The 18904-nt window shown below is 42.1% G+C and overlaps 1 protein-coding gene across 1 annotated transcript in view; it reads right to left on the bottom strand.

Annotated features, from left to right (window-relative positions):
- ABHD3 (abhydrolase domain containing 3, phospholipase) overlaps window positions 1-18633 on the bottom strand; it is a 30798-nt gene extending 12165 nt beyond the window's left edge. The window contains exons 1-5 of the mRNA XM_037380421.1: window positions 13931-18633; window positions 12160-12323; window positions 9176-9358; window positions 7393-7438; window positions 4446-4558 (exon numbers count right to left, since the gene is read on the bottom strand). Of these exons, the coding sequence (XP_037236318.1) occupies window positions 4446-4558; window positions 7393-7438; window positions 9176-9358; window positions 12160-12323; window positions 13931-14077 (653 nt within the window). The 5' untranslated portion in view covers window positions 14078-18633. The remainder of the gene's footprint in view (window positions 1-4445; window positions 4559-7392; window positions 7439-9175; window positions 9359-12159; window positions 12324-13930) is intronic.
- Window positions 18634-18904: the final 271 nt, after the last annotated feature.

Raw genomic sequence — 18904 nt, 5'->3', positions numbered from 1 at the left:
ATATGTCCTATATAGATTAACTGGCTATTCAGAAATTTTTGAAAAGGGATAGATAATAGAAACTATTCTAAGATCAAGACAAGTGGATGATTTTCACAATACACCCCTGGTGAGATCTCTGCTCCTGCTTAATTTTAAACATGCAAGTGCTCCAATCAATTCTGAAGCATGGAAACAGTCCCATGTGGATGATGAGAGATTCTTCCAGTTATCTGTACAAGTAAACATATGCTTTCTCTTTGTGATTCAGGACTTCAAAAACATTGGAGGAGGATGGTGGAACATCTTGCCTAAAATCGCCCAGTGGTGGTGGCAAGATAGCCAGGACACAACACAGATCCCATGTCCCACACCAACAGACTTCACCACTATTTAGTATACCATAACTAGTTTAAGCCAAGGACAGAAATGACACCAAGAATTGAGCTGGTCTTTTGTACCAGCCACAGAGCAGCTAGCTTCCACTGCACCTTCAGCCCTGAAAAGCTGGTTCTTCATCTACCACACCCTGGCCCTCTTAGTTCTAGTGTAATTGTGCACCACACATGACCCTACCCATGAAGAACTACTGTTCTTTAAATCTGCATCTCATCATTGAAACAAGCCTCTACTGCAGTCGCTTCTTCGGCTTTCACCATTTCCAATTAAACCTGTTTTTGCAATAGAGCATGTTATTTCACGTTTCGCATTCAAGTCTGAGCTACAGAGAGATAGTGTGCCAAATGAGATAAGAACCAACAGACTTGCTAACCTTGTGAAGAAGAGTTTTAAACGAGGTTTGTCAAGAGATGGACAACAAAGCCTGAAGAGAAGAAAAGGCCTGGCATGCCCTGATGAAGCATAATCATAGAATCATTTAGGTTGAGAAAGACCTTTAAGATCATTGAGTCCAACTGTAAATCTAACACTACCAAGTCCACCCCTAAACCATCTCCCTAATGCCACATCTACAAGTCGTTAAATACCTCCAGGGATGGTGACTCAAACACTTCCCCAGGCAGCCTGTATCAGGGAGGGTCTCGCACTTCCCTGAGAAAGCAGCATGACTGCAGACCATCTCACATACCAGCACATGCATGAACACACAGCATAGGAAAAATAGGAATAGAAATCTGTGCATAGCCACAGAACAAGTTTATTTTATCACAGAGACATGGAGGACTCGCAGGCAGACAAGACTATGTATGATGGATGCAAACAGACTCTTCATGAAGGCCTTGAAGGCAAGGAGGAGGGTTTGCACTTCAGACAAAGAATCCATTTACATGCACAGAACTTTTCCCTGGGACAGGTTGTAAGCCAATTCAGAGCTAATACATCGAAATCAGATAGGAGGCTGACAAAGGGGGTATCATACTAGGTGTCTGCTATAAACATCCTGATCAAGAGGAGGAAATAGAGAATCCAAGTCTTTGGACAGCTAAAAGAAGCTTCATAATCACTGAGCACAGGGAACTGTAACTATCCCAACACCACCTGCCACAGCAAGGCACAAGCAGACCAGATTTCTAGGGAGTACTGAGGACAATCTTTTGATATGCAATCAATGACCCAAATAGGGAAAATATTCTGTGGATCTGCTACACACATGTAAGGAAGAACCCATCAGGTATGGGAAGGTGCAGAACAGTCTTGGCTGCTGAGATTATTTGATGATGGATTTTTAAGATCAAAAGTGAGTGGGGAAGGTAAGCAGCAAAATTACAGTACTGGAGAGAGCTGCCTTTAATTTAGTCAGGGATCTGGTTGGCAGGATCCCATGATAAGATGGTCCTGATGGGCAAAGGGGTCTGGGAAACTGTTTGACCTTAAGGATAACTGAACATAAAGCACAAGTGTGGTACATTGTGATAGGAAAGAAGCTGAGCAACAGTGGCAGAAGACCACATGGAGGAACAAAAAAAATCCTAACTTGAGTTCAAGAAGGAAGTATCCTGAAGGTGGAAGAGGGGTGGGCTGCCTGGGAGAAATAGTCATTGTCCAAGCATGCAGGGATACAGTTAGGAATACTGCAGTTCAGCTGGAGCTAGAACTAGCAAGGGACAGAACTATGCAGGACAACAGGAAAAAGGCTTCTACAACAAGAAAGGCTTCTCTCAGTGCATTGGTACAAAAAAAAGGCTCAGAAAAAACATCCACTCCCTTCCCCTCATCAGTGAAGATAGTCATCATCAGATCACTTGGGCATGCTTTGTCCTTGATGAATCCAGTCACCTTCTTATCCTTCATACGCTTGGAATGACTTCCAGAGGATCTTCTCAAAGAACTGAAGTTAGGCTGACCAGTCTTTAATCCCTCCTGGGACCACTACTCAACAGAGCAGGGAACCCAGTGAAAAAAAGATTTGTAAAAAGCAGAGGCTACCTCTCTTCCCTGTCTTTACTGTTGATGCCTGCCCTCAGGCCTACTAGGTCCCTTTGCCTAGTGGCAGAGTGTGGGAGAATGAAGTATTACTCATGGCAGAGGAAGATCAAATTAGGGCCCAGTTATGGAAACTGGGCATAGACACGTCAATGGGACCAGGTGAGGTGCACCAAAGCTCCAAAGGGAGGCAGCCGATGTCATTATGAGACTGCTCTCTATTACTTTTGAAAGGTTGCAGCAGCTGTGGAATATTCCTGATGCCTGCAAAAAAAGGCACCCATCTACAGGAATGGCAAGGAGGAAGAAATACAGGCCAGTCAGCCTAACCTCAGCACTTTGGAAATATCCTCTGGAAACCATTTCCAAGCATGTAAAGTTAAAGAAAGTGACCGATAACAGCCAGCATGGATTTGCCGAGGACAAAGCATGCCTGAGCAACCTGATTGTCTTCTATGATGAGCTGACTGCCTTCGCTGATTAGAGGAAAGGAGTGGATGTTGCTTATTTTGACTCCAGCAAGGCTTTTGATGGTCTTTCTTGGTCTCCATGTAGCCAAACTGGAGGGACATGGTTTGAATAGGTGACCTGCAATGTGCAAAGAAAACTGACTAAACCACTAGGCTCAGAGAGCTGTGATCAGGAATTTGAAGTCCAACTGGAGTGGCTGGATGAGATATTAGTAGTGTTCCTCAGGGGCCAATACTGTGTAATGTCTTCATTAACTGGATGATGAAATGGAACACACCCTTAGTAAGCTTGCAGGTCAGATTGTGGGGAGTGGTTGGTGAACTGGAAGGCATGTCTGCCATTCTTGAGGGACCTCAACGGGCCGGAGAAATGGGCTGGCAGATACCTTATGAAGTTCAACAAAGGCAAAAGCAAAGTCCTGCACCAAGGACAGATTAATGACTGGATAGAGAGCAGCTGAAAACAAGCTGGGCAAACAGAATATGACTCAGCAATGCACTCTTGATGCGATGAAGATGACTAACAACATACTGTGCTTTGTCAGTAAGAGCAAAACAAGCAAGTCTAGAGAAAAGATTATGTCCCTGTATTTGGCACTTATGAGATTGCATCTGGAGTACTGTGCCCCATTTGAGCTTCCATGAAAGACAGACACTGACATACTGGAGAGACTCATATGTCTTCATACTGAAGACAATGGCAAAATCCCAGCAACACAAATGGAAAAAGATTGGCCTGATTTAAAAGGTTTCCAAGTCACTTATTTGATTATCAATAACTACATTGCTTGACCAAACTTGTATTTACCTCAAAGCTCCTACAAGGTGATAGTAGATTAATGTCAATATACAAAGCTATATCTGCCCACCCTCCATAAAACTTATCAGAAAGAAGGGAAGTCTCAGGAAATTACCACTGTGTCTGCAGTATTTCTAATGGAAGTTCTTCTCTCCTATGACTTTAATTAAAGAGGCTGTCTGAACATTTCTTCTAGCTTCTAGCAGTGATTTTTCTAAGAAACTGTGCTATCATTGTCTGTTCTAGCTGTGCTTTCTGGAGAGAAGCCAGGATTCAGCGAGTCTTAACAACACATGCTGTATCAGCCCATACTGGTTTCAACAACAATACTACTTCTTGCTTCCGAGCCAGACAGATACCCACATCTCTTCCAGCTTAACCTACCCACACACTGCAGAACCCAAACACAGTGAAGATAAACCTTGTCATTTCCAGAGGTTGCTAAGAAACGTGGTATGTTAGCTCCAGTTCCTATTTTTTATTCCTCTGTTCCAAAGACAGCCTCCATAGGTTCCAACGATTGTATTGCCTACTTGTCTGGCTGTCAATCAGTCTGTTGGTGTTTTCAGTCTTTCTCCACCCTCCTCAACTTTTGAATGTTGGCCACTTTTGACCTTCCATGACACAGAGCTAAAAGCCTTAAAGATACAAAGTTTCTAAAAGTCTTCTGAATATTGACTGTTGGAGACAGACCCAAGTCAGCTGTAGTTCAGTAAGTAATGCAAGAATTGCAGAGTAATAATTTACAATCAGGCTATAACAGTCTTATTTTACACTCATAGTTAAGCTGAGACTTGTGTTACACAATACCTTACCCTCCCATAGAAACACCGGCTGCCATGAACGGAGCTGAGGGGTACAAGCTGTGTACATGATAAATAACAGCCTCTAAATCCTCTGTGTTAGCTGCACAGTAAGTCCTTGGTGTCTGTAAGGATTCAGAGGGAAAAAAATGCTATCATAAGCTTTTGTATTATCCTTCCAAGACAAAGCAAACTGAACAGAGGATCATTTATATAAAAAGATAAACTTAGCATTTGTTGTGAGGCTGTGCATAATGGCAAATACAAACCCAGAGCATTTCGCAAGGAGGTGGAGGAAGGAGTTATACTTGATATCATTACAAAACAAAACAGGTGACAAATATCTCAGTATCTGCGACCTCCAGGTCATTAGACAAAATCTGAACACAGAGCAATGAGCTAAACTAGACAAAACTACATCAGAACTAGATAGGCACCAATATTTTTAAAATACCCTGAGGAAATGGAAACATATCATAAAGGCTGCAATTTACAGAAAATAAAGTTACAATGATAATTTTACTATCTTCGCCCACATTCAAATATAGAATAAAATATTAGATTTCAAGTTTCAGCTAGCATTTGAAAAGAAGCCAATCTTTAGATTCTACACACAGTACAAAGCAAATAAATAGATTAATAAATTCACCAGGGCCATTTACCTAATTTACTAAAATACTGTGTTAACTAAAGCAATGAAATACATGTATTATGCCTTCTGTGTCTATCACCAGTGTCTCTTCAAATCTTGAACTGAGACTTGGAATGACTTCCACTGGCATCACTGAGATTTGGGTAAGCCCCCTCCTTGCTTTTGAAGGACAAGCACAGCTTTTGAGCCTCACCTGCACAGACAACTGCTACAGGCCACAATCTGGGGGACTATCTGGAGCAGTTTAAGGGAGGTAAGTCCTTTCAGGTACAATAAGAATCACAGCAAAATAAGAATTTTTTTCTAGGTGTTCTCTAGATTTTTTCTACAGCAAAAAAGAACTTTTAATTGTGGAGTTGCAACTAACGTGTTAGTGACCTTGACTTAACTATAGGTAGTGGCTGGCCTGCCCAAATTCAGTATAAACATTAAAAATAAATATGTAAAAACTTAATTATGAGTTAATTTGACTTATTTGCTGCCTGAAGCAATAATGTATTTTACGGTTTCTTTTTAAATTGCTTTCTGTTAAATAGTCTGGCTATTTGTGGGCAATTTTAACAGGTTTAATTAGATGAAACTAACTACTTAAAACATATTTAACAAGAATATTTAAATGTTGAAGTCAAAGATAAGAAAAAGGAACAAAAAGCTAAATCTTGATAATTAAAGCTGAAGATGTTTTTGATTTCCATTTATGTTGCATTTCCAGTTCTCATCCACACAAAATCACTCTTCACTGTTTTACACCCTGTTAATTATAAACAGTGTGAATGTGTTTTATTTTAATTAAATTGTTGAGTTTACATGGAAAAATAAATTATTTTTGGTAACTAGGGTCTAATGTATTCTAAGTGAAAGTGTATTTGATTAAAAGGTTATAAAACTAGAGAGATAACCTCCATTATAATTTTAGTTAATTCCTGACTCTTTAATGTCTCTCTATCTACTTGTATGAAGATACTTTAAAACACTGTCTTAGCTCACATTGGCTGTGGTCAGTCTAATATTTGACTATTTCCTAACAATCATTCACAGTAACTTTCAATAACCAATGAGAATATCCTTTTAAAACTGAGTCTTTAAATAGCTATTATTTGGTGTAAATCTGAATCTATCTTTAAAAAGACTACCAAAGAACTACTTGCATGCTACTTTCTACTGTGGTGCTCAACTACGCTTTAAACTCACTAACTAGGGATTTTATATTAAAATGTAGAAACCCCTCTGTAGAAAATGTGATAATTTCAGCTGTTTTGCTTCACAGTAAGATCTTAGAAAGCTTAAAGATGTAAATCTGATTACAGTATAATACACACAATACATCCAAACAAGAGATCTTTTCTCTTAATGATTCAGAAATTCACCAATAAGGACTTTGTGCGTCACAAAACTGCTTTGTAGATCCATCTCCAAAAGTATGCAGAAAACTACTCTTAACATGGCAATATTTGCATTGAAATGCTTTATCTGATTATGGGGTAACATTCTGAGCTGTTTAAAGTTTGAAGCCAGGGGATTAAAAAGTGCAAAACAATACTGAGTATTATGCACATTCATTCCAGCTGCAGAACCGTCAACAAAACGCATACGAGGACACAAAGCTTATTCAGCAGTATTTCATCATGCCTTGTCCCTAGCTGCAGAAAACGTTAAGCTTCAAGAACTTGTCATCTGTGGATCTGCCAGTTATTTCTAAGCAAGCATGATATGTCTGTCCCAAAGACAAAAAATGTCATAATTGCTGAGAAAATACAAGAACACATTTAAATTTTAGGATATTGCTATCTATATAAATCTGGTTCATTAATTCAGTATAATATAATACGGATCAATTTTTATGGCACAACTTTTTAACCATATCAAAATCTACTTTAAACTCATATTGGCAACTGGTAAAGTAATTATGATTGCTTATATTTGGATTTGTATGTTAAAACAATGGGAGAAAATTAAATTGATTGAACAGTTTCTCGGATCTGTGCATTTTAGATAGTGTAGGGGTTTTTTTGAAAGAAAAGTGTAGGGATTGTTCATTTTAATGTTACAGATATTAATAATTCAAATTATTTTCTAAAATGAAATGTTCACAAAAACTGTGTTGACCAGTTGACGTCATTTGAGTTTTAAAATAGAAGACTAATATTGGCACATGATTGATCTACCAGATGACTAGATTCTCTTCTCTGCATTTTCAACCTATGCTGTGAGTGTCTCTCATTTAAATCCAGGCATACAAATAGACACAAATGATTCCATATATACTGCTTCTAAGTGAGAAATGTTTATCTTAGAAGTCATCCTTACCAAAAGATCCTCACCAGCAATTCCCCGATTGTTAAAAACCACACATCTAAAAATTGAGACAATAAATTAAATTATACACATTGTTCATTCCATTGAAAAAGATAACTTAAACACACAGAAAAAATGAAAATATATAAAATAAGCCAGTTCTATGAATAAGTTCAGTACATAAATATTTACTGTCCTATGGATCCTAAAGTCTGACCTGTGTGAAACAACCTTTATACCAAAATGGAGTTCACTGAAGTCAGTGGGACTCTATATGAGCTCTGCGATTTGTTGGTCGAGGTCAGATCGCAGGATGAGAGCCCCAGGGTTTACCTGAAGATGGTACACGCATCTTGTTCTGCCTGCACCCTGAGCTGGCCAAATACGAGCCATAAGCTCTGCTAGTGCAGTGCTGAGCCTGAAGCAGTGCTCTGAAAGAGGACATCAGAGATCCATGTGCAGACATCCTCTAAAGCTACATAATTGTATTAAATAGCAAGAAATGAGCCAAATAAAAACTATGACAGCTGCATCTAAGTCATAGGTTCTTGGGGATGGGATTTTTTTTGTCTGGTATAGCAGAAGTTTCTGTTCTCTGTATGCTGGTGGGACTCTGAATTTTCTAGCAGTATTACCATGATTTAAGGAACTATGTTTTCTTAATGAATCTTACTTTTCTATTACTCTTCTACCATCTCAGTGTAAAAATTTTGTTAAATAATATATATGTATTTTAGATGAGCCAAAGGCATGAAAAATTACTTACTTCAGTATTTTCTCAAATGTTGCTATTTAAAACCAAAATTATAGCATTCTGTTGAAATCTGATGTAAAGGTCTCCTTTTTAATGCTATACCTTCATTTCTTAGGTGATCAAACACAGGTATTTCAAGAATACTCAAAAAATTAATAGTAAGAAGTTGTTGATTTCTTCCTCTGATATTTTTTACTTTTTTAAAAGTTTTAAAGTGATTTAAAAAGTACTTTGAACAGTTAAAGTGCTACTTTACTTTCACAATTTAGTAAAGCAGTTATCCAAACCTCCGAACAGAGAAAAGATAGCCAGACATGTAGATAAAAGCTCATGTATACACATTTGAAAACTTATTATAGTCAGTACCAGAAGCCAATCTGCAAAGACAAATTGTAATATTCTAAATACAGATCCTGGCACAATGACAACTTATTTTAAAGTACAGCAGCTGCAAAATGATTACATAAAGGAATCTACCCATCAAGTAATCCACTTATTTACTCAACTCGGACCAGAAGCTTTAATAATAAAACTAAATTAAGCAGTGAAAATTAAGAGGTGACAAACCTCTTAACCACCATCAGTAAGAGTAGTCTAGCTCTCCTTTCTGAACTCATGACTTGAGGTTGCTGAATCAAGCAATTTTGGCATTCAGAAGCTGACCTCCTTCGAGGCTGACTGCCAGCAACCCATCCACACAAGTCTTCTTGGAGCTGAATACAACCCCCTTCTCTAGAAAGTGTAAAGGTAACACAAATACTGGTATTATAACTGAAGCAGCAGCAGGAAAGGCCTATGCAGTCTTAACTTACTTTCACTGCAATCTCTGGGGCACATCTGTAGATACAAAAACAGCCCTTCTGAATGTACTGCCTGTTACATAATTCTACTACTATTATTATTATTACTACTAATAATACTTCCTTATGTAAACTAATGTCTTTAGATTTCATTTGCCTTGGGAAGGCACCTTATACATATATATACACTAATAGCTGTTCATATTAGAAAAAAAATACTAGCAATGAAATGCAACAGCACCTATATCCCAGCGTTTCACTTTGATGGATCATATGAAGAATGTAGGATTCCTTGCTTGTTCCTGTCAGGCCAGGCAGTAACAGGACAGTGGGTCTTGTGCTGGCATCCGGATAATATAAGCTGTCATTATTATCAAACCAATCCAACGAAATCTGTCCTCCATCTGCTGTTTTAATGAGCTCACTGAAAGGCACATTTCAAGACAACACTGATTAGATTGAAAAATACATGCAGACTATTGAGAGTGCTTACAGTGTACAAATTACAAGGTATGAATTCCGCATTTTTAATTAAGTTTTAATACTCAAAGTGCCACCTAACTACGCATTTTTGCATGTTTGCCATTCAGAAAGAGTCATGCCTACAGCTGACATGAGTTAGCACAGTCAATTTGTGGAGTAACTCCTGTTCACAGTAAACTAAGAGCTGGCCTTTGATGAAGTGCTGCTGATGTACTGGAAGCTTTAACTAATGTGATTTTTGGCATTGCCTTCTATTTTATGTAGGCTTGTGTATCACAGATTTCCTTTGGATTATTCAAGAATCTTTTGATAGCACGCGGGCAAATGTGTTAAAAATTTAGCACATTTTTTTCTCTTTATCCAAAGAAACAGCATATATAATGAATAGCACTTTGTTATGTTTTAAACATGCAGAAGACAGACACACTACTGTATCTTTCACCCTGTATCTCCACAAACTTTGCTAGAATGCACTCTTAAACCATGTATCTTAAGAATGCAACAAATATTCTAATATCCCAAGAAGCTAAGCATGCATTAAACAATGACAAGAAAGTTTCATTATTTTTTTAGAAACATACAACATCTTCCCTCTGCCCAGCAATGAGGACATTGTATGAGAGAGTTGGTATAGAAATTACCAGAACGTAAGCCGACCTTGCATTTAATTTTTCATTTTAAAGTCTTGATAGCACCTACTCCAGATTTTAAAGCTCATCAGCCTTGTTGGACTTACTAGCTCAGCTTTGCCCTTTTTCAGTAATGGGAAGTAGATGCAATGCTGGTGTGTACTGCCAACACAATCTCAAATGGTACAAAATAAGCATTGCCCCATGGAACTATGTTCTTCCCTCACAAACCTTGAAATAAGAGAGTATACAAGAAGGGCTAGAAAAAGTGAACATGGCCATACCACTGGAATGTTTCCTAGTTACTAAAACTAAGGGAAGCTGCTAAATGCTAAATCTATTCTACCATGCAAACAGAGCTGAAACAACTTGTGCTGCATCCAGGTTCCGGCGCATAAAAGTACTTCTCCTTAGGTCTTGTGCCAAATGCCTCATTTGCCAGAATAAGCCTCATTTCTGTGTGAGAGAGATCAGCTGAGGACAAACAATAAATGTAAGGGTTTTTTCCCTCTTAGAACTTAGGCATCGAAGAACACAACATAAACCCCACTGGTGAAAGTTACTCTGAAAATCCCAGAAGTTTTATATATTCAAAACAAGACTGAACATGGCCATGCTATGATTAAGGTTGGTTCGCTGGACAGATAGAGTGATTGCATGACCTTTGCAAAACGATGGCATTCAAACACCAGAATATTTGATACACCCAGTGACTGATCCAGGGGGACCTCAACAGGCTGGAGAAATGGGCTGACAGGAACTTCTTAAAGTTCAATGAGGGGAAGTGCAAACTCCTGTACCTCGGAAGGAACGACCCCATGCGCCAGTACAGGCTGGGGATCGGCTGTCTGGAAAGCAGCTTGGCAGAAAAGGATGCGGGGATTCTTGGTGGACACCACGCTGAACATGAGCCAGCAATGCACCCTCACAGGAAAGAAGGCCAACAGTCTCCTGGGCTGCATTTAGGAGGAGTGTTGCCAACAAGTTGAGGGAGGTGAACCTTCCTCTCTGTTCAGCACTGGTGAGGCCAGGCCACACCTGGACTACCGGGTCCAGTTCTGAGCTCCCCAGTACAAGAGAGACATGGACATACTGGAAAGAGTCCAGCAAAGGTTCACAAAGATGATGAATGGACTGGAGCATCTCTCCTATGAGGAAAGGCTGAGAGAGCTGGGACTGCTCAGCTTGGAGAAGAAAAGGCTCAGGGGATCTTATCAATGGGTTTCAATACCTGAAGGGAAGGTGCAAAGAGGATGGCGCCAGGCTCTTATCAGTGGTGCCCACTGACAGGACAAGAGGCAATGGGCACAATCTGAAACACAGGAGGTTCCCTCTGAACATCAGGAAACAATTTTTTCACTGTGACTGTGACTGAACACCGGCACAGGTTGCCCAGGGATTTTGTGTAGTAACCATCCCTAGAGATATTCCAAAGCTGTCTGGACACAATTCAGGGCAACTGGCTCTGGGTGGCCCTGCTAGCAGCGGGGTTGCACAAGGTGACCTCTAAAGGTCTTCTCCTACCTCAACCATTGTGTGATCCTTTGAATATATACCCACATCAGTTTTCCTATACCGTCACCAATGTTTCAGTACTGCAAAACTCTCCGAGCTAAAATAGAGCCATTTGGGAACCCTGACCTTTTAAACCTACTATATACTCTATCCAGGACAGAGATGGTTCCAAGTTTACAATGGAGTTGTAAAGGTGGGCATAAAGCAAAAACGTGGCATAAAGCAAAAACGTGGCATAAAGCAAAAACGTGGCATAAAGCAAAAACGTGGCATAAAGCAAAAACGTGGCATAAAGCAAAAACGTGGCATAAAGCAAAAACGTGGCATAAAGCAAAAACGTGGCATAAAGCAAAAACGTGGCATAAAGCAAAAACGTGGCATAAAGCAAAAACGTGGCATAAAGCAAAAACGTGGCATAAAGCAAAAACGTGGCATAAAGCAAAAACGTGGCATAAAGCAAAAACGTGGCATAAAGCAAAAACGTGGCATAAAGCAAAAACGTAGGAACAAGCTTGAGCAATGAGGGTAGCTGTGACACAGCAGAGTAAGGTAACTGCTGGCTACCAAATCAATCACTTTCCAAAAGGCAGGCACTTACTTCCTGTACTGTACTTGAGGTCTAGAGGTGATAAAGGGACGCAGGAGCGTCTGCACTCGACCTTCCCAGCACCAAATAGTGGGATAGTAAGTTTCTGTCACAACAGGGCAATACTCCTCGAGAAAGCGGCAGAAACGGTCGTTGCTGGCCACCAACTGGGGTTTCTAGGAAGAAAGACTGAAGTCAGGCATGGGCATTCATATAAAACAAACCAACCAACCAATAAAGAAAGAAATTAAACCTTGTTTAAATCCTCTCCCAGTAAACTGATCTCTTTTGTATAATCATTTGCAACACTTTTTCCTTTATGGTAAAGAGATAAGTAAACAAAACCCAAATGAAACACCAAAATGCCCAACTGAAAAGTGAAACCCACTAACTATAACAGATTCCTTACCTATTTTTAATCACATGCTGTTCTAGCTCTGCTTTTACTGGTATTGTGTCTTTCACTGACAAATCAAAACCACACTGCCTCACAGTAGGCAAGATTTTACTGAATTAATTTTCTTGCACCACATAGAAATGACGCTTAATCCATGTACTTTGACTGTGCACCTGCAGTACCTATGTTAACCTGGTAGGACACCCCCCATCTCACACTACAGTATACAACTGCATTGATTACTCATCTCTAATAATCCTCTGCTTACAGAGATTTTTCTTACAAGTTAAGTTTGTATACTAATTAATATGGAAATCCCTGTATACCAAACATGCTCAGGCTTTAGCAACCACATTTCTTAAACCTGTCTTTTACACTGAGTCTCCAACATGCAAGCATTAATAGGACAATAATAGAGGCTTTGAAGAAAACCGGTCCAAGCACACAGCAGCAGCAGCATGTCCTCCCCCCACTTTTCTCCTCTGACCAAAATAAGTACCCTCTTCTCAACGAAGGGGAAGGCTATGCTCTAACCAGTTCTGGGAAGGACTGTAGCAACACACCTCTTCAACAGTCATAATTCTTTTGATATGCGTATTTTCAGCTGATTAAGCATTCAATGAGGCACTCTCACCAGGGGGCCACTTTAGATCAGATCAGGCTCACTGTATCCCTGTAATCTGTGAATGCCTAATTCATCTGCGAAACCCCTTCCCATGAGAAGGCAATGCGAGAGCGTCCTGGCTCCCAAAGCACTGCAACAGTGGCTCCAAAGGTATCTACAAAGGTACCAAAGGCAGACACAAGGGCAGCAAACCACTTTATCACCTGCCCTGTCAGTAAACCAAATTGGTCGGGATTTTCTTGTGGAGGGAGGGCTCCTGAGCTCCCTTGCCAATCCGTCGCCCCAGCGAAGCTCTCCCCCCGGCACCACTGCATTTCGGGGAGGCCCGAGGCCGCAGCCCCTTCCCCGCTCAGGCCGGTCACGGCCAGACGGGCGCTGCCTCAGCCCGGCCGGCCCCGGGGGCAGCGACGGGCCCCAGCGGAGGAGACGCCTCAGCGGTTCGGCGGGCGCTCACCCGCCCCGGCGGGCGCTGCGCGGTGCGGCCCGGCCCGGCCGCGGAGACGGGCCTGCGCGGGGGCGAGGGGTTCCGGCCAGCCGGGACCCGGCGCGGCAGCTCCAGAGCAAGGACCGGGCGGTGTGAGGACGAGAGGGGCGCAGCGCCCTGGCCCCCGCTCAGCCATTTCAGGTGCCGCCGCTCCCCGGGCCAGAAGGGCGCCGGCTGCCTCCCCTCAGCGCGGCGGGTCGAGGTGACCTTCGCGGGACGGGCCCCCCTTGGCGGGACACCTGCGGAGCCCGCCCGCCCCGCCGCCCTCCCGGCTCACCTTGGCGATGCTGCTGAGGTAGTAGCAGGCGTAGGCGACGCCGAAGCCCAGAACCAGGGACAAGCCCACGCCGGAGCCGAAGAGCCCCACGCGGACCTGGTTCTCCAGGTAGAGGGAGAGCTCCCTGGTCAGCACCTGCCAGTCCATCGCACCCGCGGGGCGGCAGGGCAGCGCAGCGCACCCCGGCTGCCGCGGCCGAGCCCACCCCGGCGCGCAGGGAGAGGGAGAAGGAGGAGCTGCCGCCCGTCTCCCGCTGCCGCTGCCCGCGGACGGCTCCGCGCTACAGCGCCGCCGGCGGCATCCCCGCACCGCCGCCGGACCGCCCCCGCGCCGGGCGCCGAGGCCTGCGGGGCGCGGGCGGGGGCCCCGAGGCCGGCACCGGGCTGGGCGCGGAGGAGCGGGCTGCAGGCGGGCGGCCTCCTCCCGCCAAGCGGGCCACGGCGGCCACAGCCTGGCCCGCAGGCGACGAAATCCTGCAGGAGCGCCGCGGCGGGGGCGCGGCCCGGGGCGGCGTGGGGCACCTCAGCCGGCCGGCAGGGCCGGCCCCTCCGCGGCGCGGCCGCCGGCATCGCCCGCCTCACGGTAGGTGCCTCCCTGGGGCGCCCTCGGTGTCACCCTGCCCCTGCGCTCTCCCTCGGGCAGGGCGTGTGGGGTCAGGTAGGAAGGGCCCGTCCAAGAGAGGAGCAGCTGGCGGAGATGTGTGGGGACTCGGTCACTGCTGGGCAGGCAGCGTGTTCCGCTCCCGAGCACCGCTGCTCGAACAGGAGACACGTCCTGTATAGGACAGGAGGAAGAGGGGACACCGGGGCTTCTACGTATTGCACTGGTTAAACAGCAATATGCCTAAATACTTTAAGTGAGACTGAAGTGTGCATCGGCACTTCTCACTGCTGTTAGATGGTGTTAGTGAGGATCAGAGAGGAGTGGATGTGTTCTCTAACTCCCAAGAGAAATTCAGCCCGTTCCCTTTTCAGCCGTATGGATTGTTGCATGGAGGCCCTCACGTGCTTGCTAACTCAGATGCTTCCCCCTTCAGCTTCAGAAAAAGACGCACAGTATCTGCATCTTTTCCTTAGCACAGTACTTGGAAAGCAGCTGATTAACAGAAAGATCCTGGAGCTGAGCATCTGCTATTTGAGATGCATGCATGCACCACGGGACACAGAAGTACTTTCCTTATCCTTATTGTATGCCTCAGCTCCACGACTGTTGAGAGAAGACAGACTTTGCTCAGTGAGACTCTTCACTTCTTAACTTATCCATCTTTTCTTGCTCTATCCAAATTTAAAAATATAATTGAATTGGGGACCATAACACACACACACAAAAAAAAAAGTGTGTGTGGGAGGGAATGAGATGTGGTGGCCTGTTTCGTTTGCTTCTGCTTATTCAGACAGATGTTACCAGAAGAGATCCTGCTCTAACATAAAGCATCTGGGCCCAACCTTTTCTAGTTCACCATGAAATAGTGGTGGCAAGTTCTTGGATATTGGGCCACAGCTTAACTTAGAGAAATACTGAAAGGGACTTAAGCTTTCCATACTGTAGGAAAAAGTGCTGCCATGTTCATACTGTGTGATCAAACACTGCTTTGGTGCAGCAACAGTGAATTCCAGTCCTGCTTTGACAACTGTCATGAAAATCCATTGTAACATCCAAAGACTTTGCAATAAAATAATAGTTTCTGACTGCATTGCTAATTTGGATATGGGCTTTGGAAAGTCAAGCATGTTTTACCACTCAGTCTGACAAGCAGAAATCTACTTATCACCACCTTTTCTTCTCAAGTAAAAGCAGTTTGTACAACTGTAAGAATTTTTTATTAAAGAATCAGAATGACGAAAGTATGCAAAGTAATTAATTGATGTTTTATTAAAGCAAACTAATAAAAGTGTATTGCAAGGTTCTGAAGAAACTTAAAAATCCCTGTTCTTCCTATTGAGTCAGCTGTCAAAAGTTTCCAGAGACACAGGGACAGAGCTACTGCAGCCATTGAAGAGTATGGGAATTGGTAAGCAGAGCCTAGGAAGGATCTGGGGTTTGTTTCTTTTCCCCACAGCTGTTACAGAAAAAGGAAACTGAATGGGTGGAAAACCTATTGTTATCAACACTGCACTTCCTCTGCTTCTTCTTATGGAGAACAGCCATACCTAGGTCTTGGTCCTGACTTGCTGGGAATGTATGTTGTATACCCCAGACAAAAGGATTTATCGTGAAGTGTGAGCAGCTGGAATAGACAGCTGAGTTCTGAGAACATGTAGGCTTCATCAACAACATGAACTTAGGCACGTTCGGAGACACAGTTTGGCTGAACTGAGGACTAGATTTTCGGATCCAGAGGAACGTGCTACTTCCAAAGAAGAAAACTAGTTGTTGCTTACGGCAAACTATTCTGCATTCAAGTCCTGTCCCCATTCAGCTGAAGAATCCTTGAGCCACCCAAACACTAAAGAAAAGAAAAATCCTAAATGGCTGAGAAAGAGAACAGCGTGTGTGCCCATGGGGCTAGAAGGCTTATAAATGTATATACACACATTTGACCAAGAAGTGGAAAGCACAGCTGTTAATGGTTATTCAGAGGCATACAAAAATAGCAGTTTAATGACTTGATCAACTAGAGAGATTGAATGCACAAAAAAAGATCTGGACACAAAGGTTGATGAGGTTTATCTGGTCTTTGATCACTACCCTGTGTTGATTATTCATGGCAATATTAACAATGTCAGGCATATATGACATGCTGTAGGCAAACTGAAACAAATGACATGTACTGAGAAAGGCTGAGGGGTTTTGTTGCTGTGTAAGCATGTTGTTACACTGTCAACAGCAATAATGTTAGTAACTTCCTTCTGTTTTAAGCAATCCCCATCAGATCCTCCCATTCCAGTGTTGGGTTTTTTTAAAGTCTTTAAAAGGTTATCTCTTGACCTACAACACATTTTGCAGAGCTGAAAAAGGCTGTATTCTGCTTATATTACAGTCACTTCCAAGTGGTTTAGTGCTTGCAAATTTTGTGTGTGCAAAGAAAATAAAGCGGTCACTATTGTGTTTTGAACTCTGCATTTTTTTCAGAGGAAGACAGTTCTACATTCCTAGAGACTTACTATTTGCCGTATGCTCTCTGCTTTCTAAGTGCTTCATAAAATGATTGCATCATCCCACCTCTAATGGATTATAGATTAGGCAGAGAGGAAAGGGCACAGGATTCTTTCATATTGTCTCCCAATTTATCTTGCTTAAGCAATAGAAAATAATTTACAGAAGCCATCGGTTAGTCACAGCTTGATTTACATTTTTGACTAGGAGGCTACACTAGTGCTATGTTGTCTTTATTTCATCTTTTGTTAGGGGAGGTGGTTCTGTGATCAGTTGGGATTTGGGAGGGAGTTACTACACTCTTACTGATGTTCCAATGGACAATTTCAAGCATATTCCAGTGCAGTTCTCTGTAGCTCCACTCTTGGAACTGATTTCAGTAGGCACTGTGGCACCTCTAAGGAGGGGCAAAAAGACTTTTAACGTCAGAGTTTAAAACCTGAGGTTCTATTTGTTTATATTCTTTTAGCATTTAACTTTAGCATTCATCTAACAAAATGGAAAAAATATCTTTGTGTCAGCCTGATCTATGTTGGGAATACTTTTAAAGGCCCAAGGCAATGTATAAAACATCTGAAAAGTTTTCCATCAATGAAGGGGAGAGGGCACTCACTGTTCCTGATATTTATTATCAACAGGGGAATGGGAGAAAAAAGTTGCATTTGAAAAATTCAGGTCAGCATCTTTCAGGCCTTCCTCATGCATATTATAGATTTTTCTTTCCTTAAGTGTTAACTAAGTAGGGAATTAATGAAGTTAATGTAAGTATTCTATGTTGGAGACTCTTCAAATTTCAGAGGAAAAAGCCAGGCTGGGTTTATGTTTGTACTCTTGGTGCTCATGAAAAATTCCATGATTGTGGTATGAGGAATAGCTGCTTCTGTTTGTCCCCTGCTTGAGCTTTGCTACTCTTACTATTATCTCCATATTCCTGAGTATCTATGCACCCCTATCTTTTTCTTCCATGCTGCTCCTATTCACTCCCCCATGAACTATTTTTCAGCCCTTTCAATTGGTAAAGTTGGAGGAAAGAGCACAGGATTCAAAAGGAATGTTTCGTTTCATTTTTATCAACTGTCTGTAACTATGTTTCCTTTAATTAAAGTGTATTTCAGCAGGTGTAGCAGGTAGCCTGATTACAAATGCGACCACATAGTCCACTATCATTTCACTCTCTGTTTAGGTGGTTGAAGATACTTTCAACAGCTGCTGCAACATGAGGACTGCCCAGTATTTGTCTGCCTTGGAATTCCTCTTACAGGATTCAGTCTACATGAAACCAGTTCCCTGCATTTGAATACAGCTGACAAACTGCTAAATACAAAATTGTGGTTAGTAGAGATCAGACCAATTTGACTCATTGTCACGTTAAATAATGGTGATGAAACTTTGTATTGGGTCATCTAAAATGTTCTAAAATAAAGATTAAAATTCTGTGTTATATAGTTAAGTATAACTCTCAGAAACGTGAATTAACTTAAAATTGCTTTGTTCAGAAACCGAAGATGACAATCCACAGCATACTGAAAACTGAGAATATGAGACAGTACATTATAAAATAAATTGAAAGCAAATATATTGAGGACATTTCTCTTAAATTAAGTCCTATTGAATGCAACAAAAAATATCATGCACGTAAATTAGCAGCATTCTTAACATATCTTGATGACCCATGGAGACAGTTTATTTTCCTATCAGTCTAAAAATATTACCTAGTTCGTTCGGACTACATCTAAGAATTTCAAGTACTCTTCTTACAATCTTTGCAATCAGGCAGTTTAGTAGGAGGAAGAAATTAATCCTTCCATCCAAGGAAGGAAACATCAACTAGTTTAAAAATAATCTATGAATAAACCACTAATATGTGGCTAAACATTT

The sequence above is a fragment of the Falco rusticolus genome, chromosome 3 (genome assembly GCF_015220075.1).
Source record: "Falco rusticolus isolate bFalRus1 chromosome 3, bFalRus1.pri, whole genome shotgun sequence".
Taxonomy (NCBI): Eukaryota; Metazoa; Chordata; class Aves; order Falconiformes; family Falconidae; genus Falco; species Falco rusticolus.
This window is presented reverse-complemented; position numbering and strand designations above follow the sequence as displayed.